At 44.9% G+C, this 20,488-nt stretch overlaps 1 protein-coding gene across 2 annotated transcripts in view; it reads left to right on the top strand.

The window, feature by feature from the left end:
- LOC142291703 (F-box only protein 36-like) overlaps positions 1-20,488 on the top strand; it is a 68,534-nt gene that overhangs the window by 26,951 nt on the left and 21,095 nt on the right. For both annotated transcript variants that reach the window (XM_075336427.1, XM_075336425.1), the window contains one exon: positions 7,934-8,106. In XM_075336427.1, coding sequence (XP_075192542.1) covers positions 7,934-8,106 — 173 coding nt within the window. The remainder of the gene's footprint in view (positions 1-7,933; positions 8,107-20,488) is intronic.

Here is a 20,488-nt window from a genome sequence, read left to right as displayed (position 1 = left end):
AAGTTTATTGCAGACAGAGCGAGCATTCCATAGGGCTCCTGATAAAGGGACTGGGGGAGCGGGGGCTGGGTGAATGGGTATAAGGTTAGAAGGGTTGCACAAATTTGTGATTTGTGTTAGATTGTGGATAGCAGTTAGATGTGACAATGGGGATGGGGTGAGGAAGGCCAGGATTTTGGAGAGATATCCCCAGCAGTGAGGAGAAGCAGAGAGAGTGTTAGTAGGTGGGAGCAGGAGAGGCCATGAGGTGGCCGTGTATGTCTGGAGACACAGGGTGTAATGTGGAGGAACAGATCTGTGGAGAGGGTGAGGTGGGTAGGGAAGATGGTGGGAGAAATGAATAGATCATTACAAGGTGTAGGGATCAGAGGCAAAATTAGAAAGTGAGGTATTATAGGGGTGAAAGTAAAAAGACACACAAACATTGTTTAAAGTGACTATGTGTCCAGTTACCTCCCGGTCCCTTCCGGCCCAATTCGGTCTAATTCATTTTCTGAACACATATAGATCCCCACGCCGACAATGGCTAAGCCGACAATGTGAGCCACATATATAGTGGTAGAGAACACTCAGGTGGATCACAGAAGGGAGGGGCTGGTACTCATCCTGATTACTTACATCAAAGCTGAACCCAGCTGTAGGAAAACATCGGCACAGATAACAAGGAGGTCATAAAGAAAAGTGAGAATGGGTGGTTCATGGAGTGGTCAGTACACACATACCAGATGCAGAGAAAACAGGATACATAGAAGGAAAGGCAATTGCATGATTGCACATGGACTTATACTCACCTATCCCCGCTCCTGCTATCCGTGGTGCTGAACTCTTCGGGTCTGCTATGTTTCCAGCCGGAGGTGACCTCCGCTGCAGCTACTTCTGGGTTGGCTGTTCCTGCATACATGAATATGCATGCAGTAATGAGATGGCTCTGAAGCAGAGGCAGCAGAGGCCGGAGACAAGCGTCGCTGGAGAAGGTGAGTTAAAAATGTGTTTTATTTTCCATGTCTGTGTTTTTTGTTTTTCTGGTATGTGTTTCATGGACCTCAACATAGTGTGGTTCGTGGGACATCGGTGATGCCAGAAAAAAATGGACATGTCTCCGTGCGGCAATCACGGACACACGTGTACGCCGCACGGAGACACGGTCAGTGAAAAATCACTAACGTGTGCGCAGACCCATTGATTATAATGTGTTTGCATATATGCCCATAATTCTGGTATGTATAAAAGCTAGCACATACGTACCAGAATCACTGATGTCTGAAACAGGCCTAACTGGCAGCCTAACTTTCCAGTTTTCACTTACTTTGCAAAAATGGTATGCCGTTCCAAAGTGACTGAAATCCTACAGCAGCAGGTTGTCCAGATGATGGCCAAATGCGTGACCCTATCAGCCATAGCAAGAGAAGTTGGTCTTTCCAAGTCTGTGATTTCGAAAATATTGCATCTTTACAACATCACAAACTTTTTAAAGTCCCTCAAGAAGGCTGGTCACCTTCAAAAGACAAATGCAAAAGAGGACAGGATAATGCGGAGAATCTCCATGGGTAATCATTGCAACACTGCAGCTGGAATTGCTAGCCAGTTCAGCACTGAACAGGGTAAGGACCTGTCTCATCATACAGGGTCACGACGTTTAATAGCATTTGGACTCCAAACCTCTCAATAACAGAATCAAAAGCCTAGACTCAACTTTGGTGAGGAGCATGTTGTGTGGAGGAGTAGTCCACAGTTCATTTTAGTGATGAAAGCAAGAATTTATTTGTCTGATGGGAAACATTATGTTAGTTGACACACTGGGGAAAGACTGAAACCAAAGTGTGTTAAGAAGTCAGTGAATGGTGGTAGAGGAAGTGTCATGGTTGGGGAATGTTTTCTGCAGCAGGAGTTGGATCTCTCATACAGCCATATGGCAGAGTGAATGTAAGTGTGTATCAGAACCTTCTTCAAACAACACGGGGTGCATTACTTGTGTTCATCACTCAATCAGCCTGCAATTTTCATGCAGGACAATGCCCCCTATCACACAGAAAAACGGATAAAGCAGTTCCTTGAAATAGAAAACATTGAAACAATGAAATGGCCAGCCAGGAGTCCTGATCTAAACCCAATAGAAAACCACTGGAAAATCCTTGGTGACAAAGTTATGGCTAAGAAAACCAGAACAGTCAAAGAACTGAGGAAGAGACTGGAAGAAGAGTGGATCACAATCACCCCAGAGCAGTGTGAGAGACTAGTGATGTCCTGTGGCCGCAGACGTGCTGAAGTCATTCAAAGCAAAGGCCATTGCACTTCCTACTGTTTGGTGACTGTTGTTACCTTCAGAAAATTTAGTTGTAATCTTTCTCTGTGCTGCAGTCATTGTTGTTCTCTAATTATAAATTCACGTTTTGGGCAAAATAAAGGTTTTATGGTGATAAATTTTGAATCTTTTGTAAAACTCAGTTCTAGTGGCATGGTGTACCCCTTACAAAAAACCTTCAAATGTTGATCAATGTATATTACATTATTTCTGAAAAAAGCAATTGTTCTCTAATTTTGATCTCCAGTGTATCTGTCTCTCTCTCTCTCTCTAGCTAGCTAACTATATAAAATTACAACTAATCAGTTATCGGTTCCATTGACTATAAAGATAACGGATCCGTTATTGGATGGGTTATAAGAGTGATTTGTACAATCCGTTAACGGATCAGTTATTTGACATCCATCGGATCCGTTACAAACGGATCATTACAGGATTTCAGGACATGTGAACACAGCCTTACTCTGAAGCTACTTCCTTCTCTCCTCTACTTAGACTTCTACAGGCAGAAAAAAAAACCTGATTGATAATATGTCTTATCTATTAAGACCGGTTTTACCAATACATTGAAAATTAATAATCAATTCTGGAAATTGGGAGGATGAAGGAGTCTCATAGTGGGAAACAACACTGTCCATTTACAGATTAATTAAAGATTATTCAGATCTCTCCATGTCTAATTTCCCAATAAAATAACAGTTCTGGAGCATTGTTTCTTCGTGTTCAGAGTCTGTCAGCACTGATGTAGAAGTTTCAGTGTGTGGGGACAGGCCTCATTGACAAAAGAAATGGTAACACCTAGTTAATTTTTATTCATCTCGAGGAAGAATATTAGCGAAACTATGCAATGTACAGTTTTAAAATTAAATATATTTTGCAAAGCAATATTTTGCAATATAGAAAATAACTTAAAGGGAATCTGTCAGCAGGTTTTTACTATGTAAGCTGAGGACAGCATGCTGTAAGGGTTAAAAAAGAAACCATGAGCAATTATGCCTCTCATCTGTGTCTGAGCTATTGTTTACTTAAACTAAAGACTTTATTATCCTGTGATTAACATTGCTGGGTCAAGATCACTGTGCCCTGCAGTCTGACACTTCCCCTGCTGTGAAAGACACCTCACAGTCAATGCACAATCTCTATTCAGAGCAGGGCCAGACTGGGACTAAAATTCCGCCCTAGCATTTGGGGGTGCACAGGCCCACTTTTCGCGTGGTGAATGTGTAATATCTTTGTGCACTTGTAGATTGTGTAACACGACCATATAACTTAGTCACGGCTGCGTCCAGTATTACAGCTCAGGCCTATTTATTGCTCTTAGGCGGGCTTTGCACGTTGCGACATCACAAGCTGATGCTGCGATGTCGCACGCGATAGTCCCCGCCCCCGTCGCAGCAGCGATATCTTGTAATTCCTGGCGTAGCGAACATTATCGCTACGCCAGCTTCACATGCACTCACCTGTCCTGCGACGTCGCTGTGGCCGGCGTCCCGCCTCCTTCCTAAGGGGGCGGGTCATACAATGTCATAGCGACGTCACACAGCAGGCAGCCAATCAAAGCGGAGGGGCGGAGATGAGCAGGATGTAAACATCACGCCCACGTTCTTCCTTCCGTATAGCCGGCAGCGGCAGGTAAGGTGATGTTCCTCGCTCCTGCGGCTTCACACACAGCGATGTGTGCTGCCGCTGGAACGAGGGACAACATCGTACCTGTCGCGACAGCGTAATTATGAAAAAGTCGGAGCCTACACCGATGATACGATAATGACGCTTTTGCGCTCGTTAATCGTATCATCTAGGATTTACACACTACGATGTCGAAAGTGACGCCGGATGTGCGTCACTTTCGATTTAACCCGACCGACATCGCACGTGCGATGTTGCAACGTGCAAAGCCGCCCTTAGTTGCAGGATCTGTTGAAGCCGCTATTTTCCCTACAGTGCTGGGTCTCACAGATAATGAAAAGGATGCTGCTCTCCATAAAATGCTGCGGTCACATAGCTGATGGGCCGGGATACAAAATCAGATCCCCCTGAACTAATATTGATGACCTATTCTACAGATAGGTGATCAGGGAAGCTGTTGTTGTCAGTAATTTTTGACACATACTACTTAGGGAATGTGCAATGACATTTTTTGGGGGGCAGATCCCACCATGGAAACTACTATGAAAAATCCTCGAATGACCATATGCATCTACTCACTGTGCACAGGTTCAGGATTTTCAGCATCTTTTACCCACTTCAGGTTTCTAAAACCACCAAATGATTAAAAGAAGTGACCGCTCTATTCTTCTGGTGTTTTCCACTTGGAAAACCATCTGTATTTTACAATGGGAAGGCTCGGAAGTTGCCCGGAATCTACAACTCCCAGATTGTCCTTAACAATGGTAAGGAGATGCTGGGAGTTGTTATCAGACTGCGGACCATACAGGAACCACAATACTGATAAGACGCAGGCAATATCACAAATAATCATCTACATCCAGGTACCTTTATAGGTGACATCTTCTTAGTCGATCCCATCCCTTTTGTCTCCATGCAGTACAGACGCCATGATGAGGTTTCGTGCCACAGCTCGTCTCTGAAGCCCTCCCTCCTTATTCTTCAGAAGCACTTCCCCACACAGCACCTTTAAAAATAAAAGTATCATTATACTGCCCCATAAATATAAATATCTCCCATGCTGTGCCCCTGAATAAATAATTGCTGTGCTTCCTTCACAAAATATCCCCCCACACTGCCCTTATCCAAACTACCTCTCACACTGCCTCTTTCCTTAATATACCCCCATGCTGCCTCTTTCCATAATGTCCCCATACACAGCTTCTCCACACTGCTCTCTTTATAATATACCCCACACTGCCTCTCTCCATAATATCCCCCATATTGCCCCTTTTTTATTATTATTATTATTATTATTATTATTGTTATTATTTATATATTCCCCCAAAGCTGCTCTTTTGTAATCCCCCACACACACACATACCCACAATACAATGCACCCCCATTACCCCTACACACACACACACACACACACACACAATACAATGCACCCTCCATTACCCCTCCCCCCACACACACAATACAATGTACCCGTACACACACACACAATACAATTCACCCTCCATTACATCTCCTCCCATACACACACAATACAATGCACCCCATTACCCCTACACATACACACTACAATGCACCCTCCATTACCCCTCCCCCCACACACAATACAATGCATCCCCATTACCCCTACACACACACACACACACACACAATAGAATGCATCCTCCATTACCCCTCCCCACACACACACAATGCAATGCACCACCATTACCCCTACACACACACACACACACACACACACACAATACAATGCACCCTCCATTACCCCTACCCCCCACACACACACACACACACAATACAATGCACCCCATCACCCCCTACACACACACAGAAATCCAATGCACCCCCATTACCCCCTCCCCACACACACACACAATACAATGCACCTCCCATTACCCCCTCCCCAGACATAATACAATGCATCCGCCCATCATCCCTCTACACACAAAAATTACACTACCCTATCACTACACACTCCTGCCTCCCCCCCTCCCTCTGAATACAGTACTCCCCCTCTGCCTGTCACAAAGCTGTGTTCCTTCACAAATGTTCCCCGTTATGTGTCCTCAGCCACTCCCCACTCATCCCCATTAATTAAACCTGTCTCTTCGGTTCCTCCATGGAGCGCTTACCGCTGCATGATGTATCCTGTGTGGCGCCCGCAGCACTGTGATGACATCAGCAATGTGCTGATCTCATGACATTGCTGCACGTTGGGGGCGGGGCCCAGTCCCGCTTCACTGTTCAAACGTATTTACATCTGAAAGACGCAAATACATTTGAATAGGAAGGAGGAAGCTACTGGCACCGCCACCGCCGTACTCCCCAGCAGTGTGTGCATGCCAGGCACACTATCACACAGCAGGACCGGCACAGCACAGCGCGCTGCCTCCTGGTCCTGCTACAGCTAGTGTGCCAAGCATGCACACACTGCTGAGGAGCGCAGCGGGGACTGCAGATACAGCGGCCCACTACAGGCACCGGCCCACTACAGGGACTGGCCCATCTGGCATTTGCCAGAATTGCCCTATGGTCTGTCTGGGCCTGATTAAGAGCCTGGTGTGGGCTCAGCTACATGCTTAAAACTCAATTTTTTTATTATGTCAGAATGGCTGCAAGTAATCCATGTGATTCACCATTGGATTCAAAATCTCCTTGCCTTCTTTATGTTGCTGTCAAATGAGGTTACAAAAACATGCTGCCACATTCTCTTTAAGGTCTCAAGTGTCCTCCTTAGGGTACACTCACACAAGCGTTGAAATCGGATGAGTGCAATGCGAGAAAATCTCGCATTGCACTCTGACCAATGCTAGTCAATGAGGGAGAGCAATTGGTCAGCTTTTCTCGCATCCAGATTCTGGATGCGAGAAAAGTAGCAGCATGCTGCGATTTTCTGCAAGATCTATATCCCTCGCACCCATTCAAGTGAAAAGGGGGCGAGAGATACATCGGACTACACTCGGATGTTATCCCAGTGCAGTGCAATATATGCACAGGCTGACAATGGAGGAGATGGGAGGAATAACCCCTCCCTCTCCTCCGCAGCGCCCACCCTCAGCTTCACAGCTGTGATCCAATCGCAAGATCGGGACACATTCGCATGACACTGCTCACGCTCGCAGCAGAGCCCGAGTCGGGGGTCATTAACATATTGCATCCATTGCTCTTGCACCGGATGCCATACACTAATGTGACTCCAGCCTTAGGCCCATTTCACACGTCAGTGAAAACCACTGATGTTCTTCACTGACGTGTAAAACATGCACATGTCCCTCCGTGTTCCGTGATTGCACACGGACATTACTCATCTGCCTTCGCTCCTGCTGTCCATGGTGCTGAAGTCTCCAGCTCTGCAGCGTCCGCCCACCGCCCTCAGCAGCTACTTCCTGGTCGGCAGTTCCTGCTCTCATGAATATTCATGAGCCAGGCAGGAGCTGCCGAGAGCGGAGCAGGCACAGCGAATCGCAGGCAAGGTAAGTTGAAAATATTTAATATGTCCGTGATTTTCTGGTACGTGTTTCACTGATCACACACGGATCACACCATAGTGTGATCCGTGGGTCATCAGTGATGCCATAAAAAAAACTGACTTGTCTCCGTGCAGAATCATGGCCACGGGTGTACGCTACACGGAGACAAGTTCAGTGAAAAATCACTGATGTGTGAGTAGACCAATTGATTATAATGGGTCTGCGTATGTCAGCGATTCTGGTACGTTCAAAAAAACGCACAAACGTACCAGAATCACTGACGTGTGAAGGGGGCCTTAGATGCATGCTACACACATAACCAAAGCGTGCTCTAAGGTGGATTTTTTTAACTAATAGATTGATGGTAATCAAGCATGATTTTTTTGTTCTCTTGTGGCCAAAAAGTGCACTGGTGGGTCAGGGTCAGGTCACATATCAATATCTAATTTATTAAGACCATGCTTTCTCTTTAAAAAGTATTTTCATTGTCTCAGTTTCATGTTAAATTATTAACAATGTGGCTTTTTTACCTATCCAGGACCATTAGAAAAGATCTTTGGCAAAGGCACAATGGAATATGTATTAAATTTGTGCCGAGGGCAATTTGATTTCATTGTTCGGATACCTAATAGCCTCAAGATACGGATCTTATCATTTCTTGATACAGAAGACATAAAGCAGCTGTCAGAAACATGCAAAGATTTCCAGCAGGTAAGCTGCAAGGTGATGTTAAGATGTTGGTCTTCTAAAGGTCATGTTCTCTTTATTGTGTTCTTTTATTCTGGCTGCTTGCTTATATCGCTGAACAATAACCACCTGAAATAACTACAGCTATGCTCACTTGCAGAAGGGCTATAATTCAATTGATTAAACAAACTTTTTTCCACAATATCCAACTTGTTACTGTTAGTGCAGTTAACCTCTTACCGACTGCCTCATGTCAGTATACTCACTGCCGACTGCCGCACATGATTTGAACAGCTGACATGTGCGGCTATCAGGCACGAGTGGATCCACTCTCCATTTGTGCCTGTTAACCCCTTGCACCGCGCTGTAAAAATGTGACAGCGCTTGTGTACATCTCAGCCGCGGTAAGCACTCACTCACCCGGCTCCATCGGAAGTCACGTGTCATGATCACGTAGTTCTGATGGTTGTCATGGTAGCACAGGGTCATGTGATGACTCCTGTAGCTATCATGAGTCACTTCCTCTTACACCCGGCAGAGCGCCGTCTCTGAGAGGAGAGCAGCTTTTCTCCAGATCAGAGCAATGGAGCTGTGATCTACAGAAATTAACCAGTGATCAGACAGCTGATCCTTATAGCCCCTAGGGGGACTAGTAAAATTGAAAAAAGTAAAAAAAAAGTTTAAAAAAATAAACCAAAAAAACCTAAACATTCAAATCACCCCGCATTCGCCCCATTGAAAGTGAAAGGGTTAAAAAAAGAAAAAATATACACATATTTCGCATCGCCGTGTTCAGAAACGCCCAATCTATCAAAATATAAAATCAATTAATCTGATCGATAAATGGCGTAGCGACAAAAAAACTTCCAACACCCAAATTAGGTTTTTTGGTCTCCACAAAGTTTGCGCAAGATGCAATAACAGGTGACCAAAATGTAGCATCTGTGCAAAAATGGTACCATTAAAAATGTCAGCTCGAAATGCAAAAAATAAGCTAAAGATCTTGAAAAATAAGAACGCTACGGTTTTTGGAAAATGGCGCAAAAGGTGTCTGAATTTTTTTAACCTCTTGGATAACAAGAAACCTATACATGTTTTGTGCCTACGGACTCTTACTGACGTGAGGCCTCACACCGACATCAGTTTTACCATATAGCGAACACGGTGAATAAAATATCCCAAAAACAATCGTGCAATCGCACTTTTTTTTGCAATTTTTCTGTACTTGGAATTTTTTTTGTTGTTTTCCAGGACACTGTTTGGTAAAACTTGTGGTTTCATTTAAAAGTACAACTCGTCCTTCAAAAATATAAGCACTTATATGGCAAGATTGACGGAAAAATAAAAAAGTTACGGCTCTCGGAAGAAGGAGAGCAAAAAACGAAAATCGCCCGGAGATGAAGGGGTTAATAATCTGAGATAAGTGGATCGACTATGAGTCATATTTCCTGAAATTCGAAGGTCCCCATGGATTCAAACCATTTTGCCATTCAATTTGCAAGCGTCGGCAAAAAAATTATTCCTTGCGCCATTTCTCAGACTGGGACAGAAGTCAGAAAATGTGCTAGTAATGCCATGCATGGTCACGCGGCCTCTCACATAATGCCTTACAGTTATCACATCACATGGTCTAGCATAGCCAATCACTAAATAGCTCATTCCACATTCTACATTCTGCAGTAACAGCACTTTATCTTCCAAACCTTTTTTATTGATTTTCAATTATATAAAACCGTTACAAAATAATTATGATTACAAAATGGGTTCATTCAACTGACAAGTTATGACATAGAAAAGAGTAATATTCCAGCTTGGGAGTCCCTAAAGTTCTTCAGTTGAAAATGATGCATAGCAAATTAGAGCAAAAGATTCTACCTAAAACACTTGTAACACAAAACCTTAAAACCCTTTGTCATTCTTTAGTATTTTGAGTGCCAATGTCGTATTTTAAGTCTTCCTTAACGTCTCATCTCCCCCTCCCTCCTGGGTCTCCACTAGGTGAACCTCAATATCCCCAAGCTATCCTGGATTTCATTCAGAAGGTACCACTCTGTTTGCATGAAAGGTGTCACCAAAGTATTTATTTCTCCCCGCGTGAAATGGATTTCTATAAAGTTTGTCCACCTCCCAAAAAAATTGTCTGTCTTCTTGTCCTTATCCCTTTCCGCCTCTAGTTTCTCCATTCTCAGAAGGTTGTGTAAGTCGTTGATATCCTCCTTTGTAGATGGAGCCTCCCTACGTATCCAATGTCTTAAGATGCACCGTTTAGCTATCATGGCTAGGTCATGAATGATTGCAAATGTCCTTTTGTCCTGGATATTTGGCCCCCCTCTAACTCCTCCTTCAAAGACATGGAAAATCCACACCATTACCTCTAATTTACAAAATATTCCCCATGTTGATTGGGCCAAAATTCTGACTTGATTCCAGAACTTTTGAATTACCTTACATTCCCATAACCCATGTAACATGTCTGTTTTCTCTTTTTGACATTTGGGACACCGCGCCTCTCTTCCCGGAATGTTATGGGCCACAATGGCCCTATGTAATATCCTGAACTGAGTGTCTCTCCATCCCTCGTTGATGACGTGCTTTCGCATTTGAACCCATCCTTTCAATATGCTTCCTGTCACTTCTTGTCCTTTCAGTTGTTTTCCCCACGCTGTAAGGATGCGACTATCCTCCCGAGATATGAGCACTCCCCTAAATGTTCGATAAATTTGGGAGACATTTACATTTGTTGCATCACATTCCAGGAGCTCATCAATCAGGCTTTTGTTCAATTCTCTTCCAACCTCTCCAAGATCCCCAATCACTCCATGCTTTAATTGCTCGTACTGAATGATATGAAAGTTATTGAGGTCGTATTTGTCAAGTACTTCTCGACCTGTCATACACCTTCTCTCTTCCACATTCATAACATCCTTCATTCTTTGGATACCCTTCTCTTTCCAACTAATAAATAGCTTGTTATCTCGCCCCTGGGGGAAGCTTCGGGCTGCCCAGGGATTTAAATATTTAGACACCTTCCACGCAAGTCCCAACTTCCTTCTTACCAGTTTCCAGGTCAACATGGTATCCCGAAATATCATTGAATTTTTTATATGGCCTTCAACCCCAGACAATGAGGAGTGGAGAATAGACGTCAGATCCCATGGTGCTGCGTATTTATTTTCCAAACCATAATCTGAGTGTCTACTTGTTCCTCTTAGCCAATCAATCACATGTCTCATAATGCACACGAGGTTGTAACCCCTAACATCTGGGAAACTGAGTCCTCCCTCCTCCACTGACTTCATCAGCGTACGTAGCTTTATTCTAGGTTTCTTCCCCCTCCATACAAAATCTGCATACGCTGAGTTGAGTCTGTTGACTTCTTTTAGTTTTAATAACAGCGGAATCGTCTGGAAGGGATACAACAACCTAGGAAAGCTCATCATTTTTACTAGGTGGCATCTTGCCAGAAGTGGTAAGGGCAGACCCCTCCACCCCCTTAGTTGGGTTATGATTTTTTTAATCAGCGGGTCATAGTTCAATTTATAAATTGCTTCCACCGATCTTCCTATATGCACTCCCAAGTACTTGATTGATGTCTGTGCTATAGGTATCCCACATAGACAACCATCTCTCAAGCTTCTACCTGTTATCCCTTGAGATCCCCTTAAAAACAAGATCTCACACTTTTTTTTGTTTAACTTAAAGCCTGAGAGTGAACCAAATTTTTCAATCATGGCAAGAGTCTGTGGCAAATCCGCGTTAGGATCCCCCATATATAATATCACATCATCAGCAAAAAGTGCTGTTTTTATTTCTGTTCCTCTTATCCTAATCCCTTTGAAACTGTTTTGTCCTTGTAGTACTCTTGATAGTGGCTCGATTGCCAAATTAAATAACAGGGGTGATAACGGGCAACCCTGTCTCGTCCCCCTCATCAGGGGGAACACATCCGACAGGAAGCCTGGGGTATGGACCCTAGCTCCCGAATTGGCGTATAAGCCCCTGATGTAGAGTCTCATTCTGCCTTCAATCCCTGTGGCCTCCATCACCTTGTCCAGCCATCTCCAATTGACATTGTCGAATGCTTTCTCAGCATCGAGTGTGACTAGAGCAGGTCTTGCCCCTCCCTCCGTGTGCCCCAATCTAACCGCGTCTACCACTAGGATTGTCTTTCTAATGTTAGTTACTGCATTTCTCCCTTTGATAAACCCTACCTGTTGGTCTGATATTATCCTGGGTAAAATAATGGCCAGTCTGTCAGCCATGATTTTAGACATTTGTTTCAGATCTTGATTGATGAGCGATATGGGTCTGTAACTGGAGGGGTCATCCAGATCTTTGGTTCCCTTAGGGAGTAATTTGATATACGCTATGTTGGCATTTCTAGGAATTTCTGCTCCTCCCAGGATTGCGTTAAAAACTGCAGTTAGATCCGGTGAGATCTGCTCCTTCAATACCTTATAAAATTCGCTATTAAAACCGTCGGGTCCTGGTGCCTTATTGACCTTGAGCTTCCTGATTGCTCTTGTCACCTCCTCCACTGTTATGTCTTCATTTAAGGCTCCCCTGTCTTCCTCTGTCAAGCTAGGCATTTGGGCTTGTCTTAACCATTCTTCCTCATTAGGTGTGTGATTATTTCCTGTCCCGTATAACTTTCTATAGTAGTCCCCCAGCAACTTGTTGATAACCTTAGGGTCTGTGGTTACCTCTCCCTCCTTTGTTTTGTTTTCAGTTTAGAGATTACCGTTACTTTTCTACTACTTCTTGCCAGATTTGCCAGCATCCTTCCCGCCTTATTACCGAATCTATGAAGATTGGCTTCCTTGTGTGACCAGTATAATTGTTCCTTTTTTTTGGCCCACTCATCAAAGCCTCTCTTTGCCTCCAACCATTTGTCTTTTAGCGTGCTAGACCTATCTGCCAAGTACTTTGAATACGCTATCCGCACTACCTCGCTGTGATAGTTGTAATTCTCGTTGGTCTTCCTTTTAATCATTGCTGCATACCCCACCAAGCGTCCCCGCAGGACCGCTTTTGCCGTTTCCCAGTATAGCACTGGGGTCACCCTGTGTTCCTTGTTATCCTCTGCGAATTCCTCCCACCACTCTTTTAGTATCTTATGAAAATTATCTTGTCTGAGGAGGAACGACGGGAATCGCCAGATAATGTCTGACCCTCTCCTAAACTTCTCTCTGATGTCCACTCTCACCGGGCTATGGTCAGAGATCACCATGTTTTCAATCATACACTTTTGTACTCCATTCACAAGATCCCGAGATATCCATATCTGATCTATGCGTGACCAGCTATCATGCGGATGGGAGAAGTGTGTGAACTCTCTGTCGTGCGGATGAGTTAGTCTCCATATATCTTTCAGACCTACATCCTCCAATGTTACGTCCCTGTTGACTGAACTCCTGTCCCCTGCACTAGTCTCCCCCTCCTTCCTCCCTCTGTCTTCAGCCGAGTCTGGAACTGTATTGAAGTCTCCCGCCACTATGATGTTGGACTCCTCATCAGATAATATGATGGTCTTTATATTATCATGGAACGCGATCTGTTGCGAGTTCGGTCCATGCACATTATAGATACTGAGTCTGCCAGCTGGGCTAATAATTGTTAAGTGCTGCCACCTCCCCTGATCATCCTCCTCATGTGCCACTACTTCATGACTTAGTTGCTTATTTATTAAAATCATGGTGCCCACTTTCCTGCCTTGCCCTGCTGCCCCATAGACTGAGCCCACCGAGTGTTTCTTCATGCGGAAAAAGTCCTCCCTCCCATAGTGTGTTTCTTGCAGTAGGGCAATATCTGTTTTTAACCGCTTCAGGTGTCTTAGTATCATCTCCCTTTTGTTGGGTGATCTCAAGCCTTTAACGTTCCATGTTATTAATTGTACCATGATTGCCTAAATGACCTGGTCTTGCCATGTCCACCCCTTAGAGCCCCACCATTGGGGGAAACGAGACGACCTATCCTACGTTCACGCATAATTCCATTAGAATGACATTCCCTTCCTCCCTTTTGTGAATGTAACATAGAACAGCATAGCAAAAACAAAAAACATATAACAATAGAACATGTCTTCCCTGTCAAAGACTTTCCGGCGCTTACCGCCATGTTGGTGACTTCCCCTTTTCCTAGCCAAAACATTGAGCTCCCTGGTCCCCCCCCATACAGTATATATTCTAATCTGTCCCCCGAAGAACATGAAACATCCTTGAGCATTATACCAGACTTAGTACAATATGTCACAAACTTTAGATATGCTAGAACCTTACTAATAGCCAAGCATCCGATTTAGTCCTGATATTGAGGGACCCTCACTCCGAGTAAATCAGATCCACTGGGCCTGTATCCGATGGTTATTCCTGGGAGAAAACAAGGAAGAGAAGTAGAGAAAAAAAAAAAAACACACCAGGAACACCAAAACAGATCAGCTCAAAAGTCAAAAGCCTTCTGTCCTCTCAGAGTGCTAGTCCCCGTGGCCTGTCCTGGGGCTGTGCCGCTGAACTGGACTCCGACAGCTATCACCTCTGGCCTCCTCAGATGTTCGCCCCTTGGATTGTCCTGCATCTCTCCCCAGGCCTGTAGGGGATCCTCTTCCACCGGTGTCTCCTCCACTAGGTCCTCTCTCTTGTCTTTCCATCCGACTCTTATCTTGTTCTGACATGAGGATGTTTTCAGCTTCCTTATAGTCTTTATAATATGCAAACGAGCCAGTGGGATTTCTAACTTTCAATATAGCTGGGTACAGCAACTGGCATTTTATCTTTTTGTTGTACAAAAATGTACAGATTTTACTGAACTCCTTTCTCCTTTTGGAGACATCTGCAGAATAGTCCCCAAAGATTAGCAGTCTATTGCCTTGGTATTGTAGTGGTCGCTTCCGATCTCTGAAAGCCTTCAGAATTTCCTCTTTGTGTTTATAATCGAGGTACTTGACTATCACCTGTCTGGCTCTTGGTGAAAATTTATTTGAATTTTGTCCTTCAGCTTTATTTGCCTCCTTTTGCCTCAGTGGACCCACTCTGTGGGCCCTTTCCACCCTAAATTTCGCCTTTATGCCTAGGGCCTGTGGTAGCTCCAGCTCACAGATGTTGTCCAACTGCCCCATTGATACCGATTCTGGCAGCCCCACTATGCGTAAGTTGTTGCGTCTCGATCTGTTTTCTAGATCTTCCGCCTTGTCCCTCAGGTAGTCATTGGACTTCATTAAGGTTGCTATTTGCTCTTGCATAGTCAGTATTGCTTCCTCTGACTCGGATAGTCTCTGCTCTGTTTCTATCAATCTGGTTGCCTGATCATTTATTTCCTTTTGCATAGCCGCTAATGATGTCTGTATAGCGGTTTCAATGGCTGTTTTGATTTCTTTGGACAGATGGGATTCCACTTCATCTGCCAGTTTTTTATAATCTACATTAAATTCTTGTGGTTGCTTGTGTTGTCCTGCAGGTGGTGCTGTCTTTCTAGTTCTCCTCACCTGCACTGATCCTCTGCCTCCTTCTAGCTGCTTGTAATTTTGTGACACTACTGTGCCTGGGTGCTTCTTTCAGCGTTTATTAGGGGTAATAAAACCAGTATTTATCTTTTGTTGAGATTGTCCAGATCCATTTGCCCTGTGCTGCGGCTCCATATTCTCTCCCAGCCCTCCTATTCCTTCATGCACCCCTTCATTGCTGCTCTCCTCCTCCCTTTTTTCTTCTTCCTCCATGTCCCCCTCCTCCTCCCATTGCTGACCATCCTCTTCTGTCCCCTGCTGACACTTCTCTCCAGTTTCACTTTCCTCTGTTTCCCCACTCACTACCTCCTCCTCCTCCTCTCTCTGTCTTCGGCACTGTTTAGCTGCATCTCCTGCCTGTGTTTCTGGCTCCTCCTCCATCATGCTCTCCGGCACCATGCTGTTTTCCTCCACTCCACTCCGGCCCGCAGCGTCGCCACTCCTCCAGGTTCCCTCTCTACCTCCAGCACTGCACAGCAGGTACCGTTCCATTGCCGCTCTCTTCCGGTTCCCTGCTTCCTCACTTTCACCGTGGTCACTCGTTCGGGGGGGCTTCTATCTGACGTTTTCTCCGGGGGGTAGCAGGAGCTTCTCTTCTACACCACCACCTCAGCCAGGACCGGATCCGGAAATCAGCGTAACAGCACTTTAATGACAGCATTTTTTTCTTTTTTACACACACTGCAAACAAGGATGGCAATTTAAAACTCCTCACTCATGATTATGCTTCTGAAGAAAACTCCTGAAACCAAGTCTTGCGAGTCAGAGAAAGTATGCTGTCTTGTAAAATGAGTAAGCTATATTAAAAAAAAAGTCAAAGAATAACCTCCACATTCCAAAAATTTTAATGCTTCCTCACAAAGTGTACATTTTGTAAAAAAAAAAAGAAAAGTTACAGTGCCTTGTGAAAGTATTCGTCCCTCTTGAATTTTTCAACCTTTTCCCACATTTCAGGCTTCAAACATAAAGATAAAAATTTTAATGATCTGGTGAAGAATCAACAACAAGTGGGACAGAATTGTGAAGTTGAACGAAATTTATTGCTTATTTTAAACTTTTGTAAAAAAGAATAAACTGAAAATTGGGGCGTGCAATATTATTCGGCCCTTTTACTTTCAGTGCAGCAAACTCACTCCAGAAGTTCATAGAGGATCTCTAAATGATCCAATGTTGTCCTAAATGACTGATGATGATAAATATAAGCCACCTGTGTGTAATTAAGTCTTCGTATAAATGCACCTGCTCTGTGATAGTCTCAGTGTTCTGTTTAAAGGGGTTATCCGGCTTATTTTGACTTTTTTTCATTATTACCATATTGGGCTACATTGGGGCAGGTAAGTAGATAGTGATCACTTACCTGCCCTGCTGTCAGCCCCTCTCCCCCAGCTCAGAGTGGTCATGTGACCATTCCTGCCGCAATTTTGCTGTTTCCGGTCATTTCATGTCAACATGGGCAGGACCATGTTGACATGCAAATCGGGAACAGCTTGTTGCCGCCCTGCTGGGCGGGTACAGTGCCTGAGTCCCCACCCCCTTCCCTGCACACTCCCACACATTCCTCCGCACCCCGTACTCTCCCCGCCCACGGTGTCACCGCCAGCACCAGGTCCCCTGCTCAGGATAGCAGGAGTGCCGTGCAGTCTGTGTCCTGCTCCAGCCCCGTGGCTGCCTTCATTGCAGGGCAGCTTCTCACCCTGCAGTGCAGGCAGCCGCGGGGATGACTAGTGCTGCTGCCAGGAGGTTAGATGAAATCATTACCTGCGGTGCCGATCTTCGCTTCACTCCTGTCAGCGCTGTCACTGCCTTCTATGCCCGCCGCGTTCTCACGTCACTAGCGGTGATGTCACGGGCGATACTGCTGAGAACGTGGCGAGCATAGAAGTCAGTGACAGCGCTAACAGGAGTGAAGTGAAGATCATCACCGCAGGTAATGATCTCATCTAAAATCCTGATGGCAGCGCTCGGCATCCCCTGCAGTGACCTGGGCTAATGATGTTAGCTCAGGTCACTGCACTGCTCTCCCAGCCAATGGGGAACATTCTGTTCTTCATTGACTGGGACATTGACTATGGGATGGATTGTCACCGGACCCCCTTATTGGATTACGCCGGACCTGGATTTGTTTTTCTTTTCAATAAATTGGTGAAAGAGGGAATGTTTTGGGAAGTGTTTTTTCAAATAAAACTTTTTTTTTTTGTTGTCTATTTTTTTTATTACTGACTGGGTCATGATGTCAGGTATCTGATAGACGCTTGACATCACTAACCCCAGGGCTTGATGCCAGGTGACATTAGACATCTGGCATCAACTCCATATATTACCCTGTTTGCCATCGCACCAGGTCACGGGATGAGTTGGGGCGAATTACCAGGATTGGCGCATCTAAAGGATGCACCACTTCTGGGGCGGCTGAGGCCTGCTATTTTTAGGCTGGGGAGTGTCCAATAACAGTGGACCTCCCTAGTCTGAGAATACCAGACCACAGCTGTCTGCTTTGGGGGGGACCCCATATTTTTTGTTTTAAATTATTTATTTAATTTAAAATAACAGCGTGGGGTGCCCTCTGTTTTGGATTACCAGCCAAGGTGAAGCTGCCAGCTGTGGTTTGCAGGCTGCAGCCGTCTGCTTTACCCTAGCTGGCTACAAAATTATGGGGACCCCACGTCGGTTTTTTTTTAAATTATTTATTTATTTTTTGGATAAATACAAGGCTAAGCACCCTTTAGTGCCACATGAAAGTCACTAAAGGGTGCCAGCTTAGAATATGCAGGGGGGTAGGACATTATATGTCTTTCTCATCTATCTATCTATCCCTCTATTCATTCATTCATCCCTCTATCTCTCTGTCTCTATATCTATCTATTCATCTCTATATCTACTCATCTATTTATCTTTCTTGCTGCTTCCGTTTTTAGCGGTCCGCAAAAAAACAGAAGGCACACGGATGACACACGGATGTATCCGTGAAAAAATGGACCATTTTTTGCGGACCGCAAAAATGGAACGGTCATGTAAATGTAGCCTACATGTGTTCCCTATGGGGGTAGGGGTCGGTACAGAACGATGGTGGGGGGGTCGGTACAGAGCGCCGTGTGTGTGTGGGGGGGGGTGGGGGAGGGTTGCAGAGCCTGATGTGGTGTGGGGTGCAGAGCCCGATATGTGTGTGTGTGTGTGTGTGTGTGTGTGGCGCAGAGCCCGATGTGTGCGTGCGTGTGTTGTGTGTGTGTGTGGCGCAGAGCCCGATGTGTGCGTGTGTGTGTGTGTGTGTGCGTGTGTGTGTGTGGTGCAGAGCCCGATGTTTGCGTGCGTGTGTGTGTGTGTGTGTGTGTGTGTGCGTGTGTGCGTGTGTGTGGCGCAGAGCCCGATGTGTGCGTGCGTGTGTGTGTGTGTGGCGCAGAGCCCGATGTGTGTGTTGTGTGTGTGTGTCTGTGGCGCAGAACCCGATGTGTACGTTGTGTGTGTGTGTGACACAGAGCCCAATGTGTGCGTGCGTGTGTGTGTGTGTGTGTGTGTGTGGCGCAGAGCCCGATGTGTGCGTTGTGTGTGTGGCGCAGAGCCCAATGTGTGCGTTGTGTGTGTGTGTGTGTTTGTGTGTGTGTGGCGCAGAGCCCGATGTGGGGCTGTTATTTCAATTGCTAGAGTGATAACAGGTCAGGTGCTTGGGCAGAATACTGACAGGGAATGTGTGTGCAGGGGGCAGGCAGGGGGAGGGGCTGGACAGTGAGGCCAGGTGGTGCCAGCTCTGACTAAGGTTTTGCACAGGAAGTGGTCAGTTTGCTGGAGAAAAATTTAAACAAAGAGCTGCAGAGAATAAAGGGATAATTCAAGAGGAACAAAAGATAGAAAACCAAAAATAACAATGTAGAGGTGTTTTATATGACAATACAGCACAGATAAACTCAAAATTTTTTGGTAAGCTAATGTCGGACAACTCCTTTAAGCACAGAGAGCATCCTGAAGACCAGGGCCGGCTCCAGGTTTTTGTGGCCCCAGGCGAAAGAGTCTCAGTGGGCCTCAACCACACGTAGACACCCACATACACAGATACATACAGATACGAGCATACATACACATACATATTTAAAGACTAATTCACAAAAAATACATATAGACAGACATAAACCTATACAGTCATATACGCTGACATTCGTGGATACACATCTTGGAAATTCTCCAATTCTGCAAGTCCTCACCAATCAAAGCCCGAAAAAAGCTGCATGCACCGTTTTTTGGGTCATCAAAATGACGAGCCCCGGACAGAATCATGAGCCATATGCATATATCTAATATATAAAGCTGAGTGATGTGTATGTGTGTGTGTGTGTGTGTATGTATGTTTGTCTATGTGTGTGTTTCTGAGTTTGTATATGTTTGTATATGTGTCTGTGTGTATACAGTGCCTACAAGTAGTCTTCAACCCCCTGCAGATTTAGCAGGTTTGATGAGATGCAAATAAGTTAGAGCCTGCAAACTTCAAACAAGAGCAGGATTTATTAACAGATGCATAAATCTTACAAACCAACAAGTTATGTTGCTCAGTTAAATTTTAATAAATTTTCAACATAAAAGTGTGGGTCAATTATTATTCAACCCCTAGGTTTAATATTTTGTGGAATAACCCTTGTTTGCAATTACAGCTAATAATCATCTTTTATAAGACCTGATCAGGCCGGTACAGGTCTCTGGAGTTATCTTGGCCCACTCCTCCATGCAGATCTTCTCCAAGTTATCTAGGTTCTTTGGGTGTCTCATGTGGACTTTAATCTTGAGCTCCTTCCACAAGTTTTCAATTGGGTTAAGGTCAGGAGACTGACTAGGCCACTGCAACACCTTGATTTTTTCCCTCTTGAACCAGGCCTTGGTTTTCTTGGCTAAGTGCTTTGGGTCGTTGTCTTGTTGGAAGATGAA

Source organism: Anomaloglossus baeobatrachus, chromosome 2 (assembly GCF_048569485.1).
Source record: "Anomaloglossus baeobatrachus isolate aAnoBae1 chromosome 2, aAnoBae1.hap1, whole genome shotgun sequence".
Classification (NCBI taxonomy): Eukaryota; Metazoa; Chordata; class Amphibia; order Anura; family Aromobatidae; genus Anomaloglossus; species Anomaloglossus baeobatrachus.
Note: the sequence above shows the minus strand (reverse complement) of the source record. Positions and strands in the feature narration are given on the sequence as shown.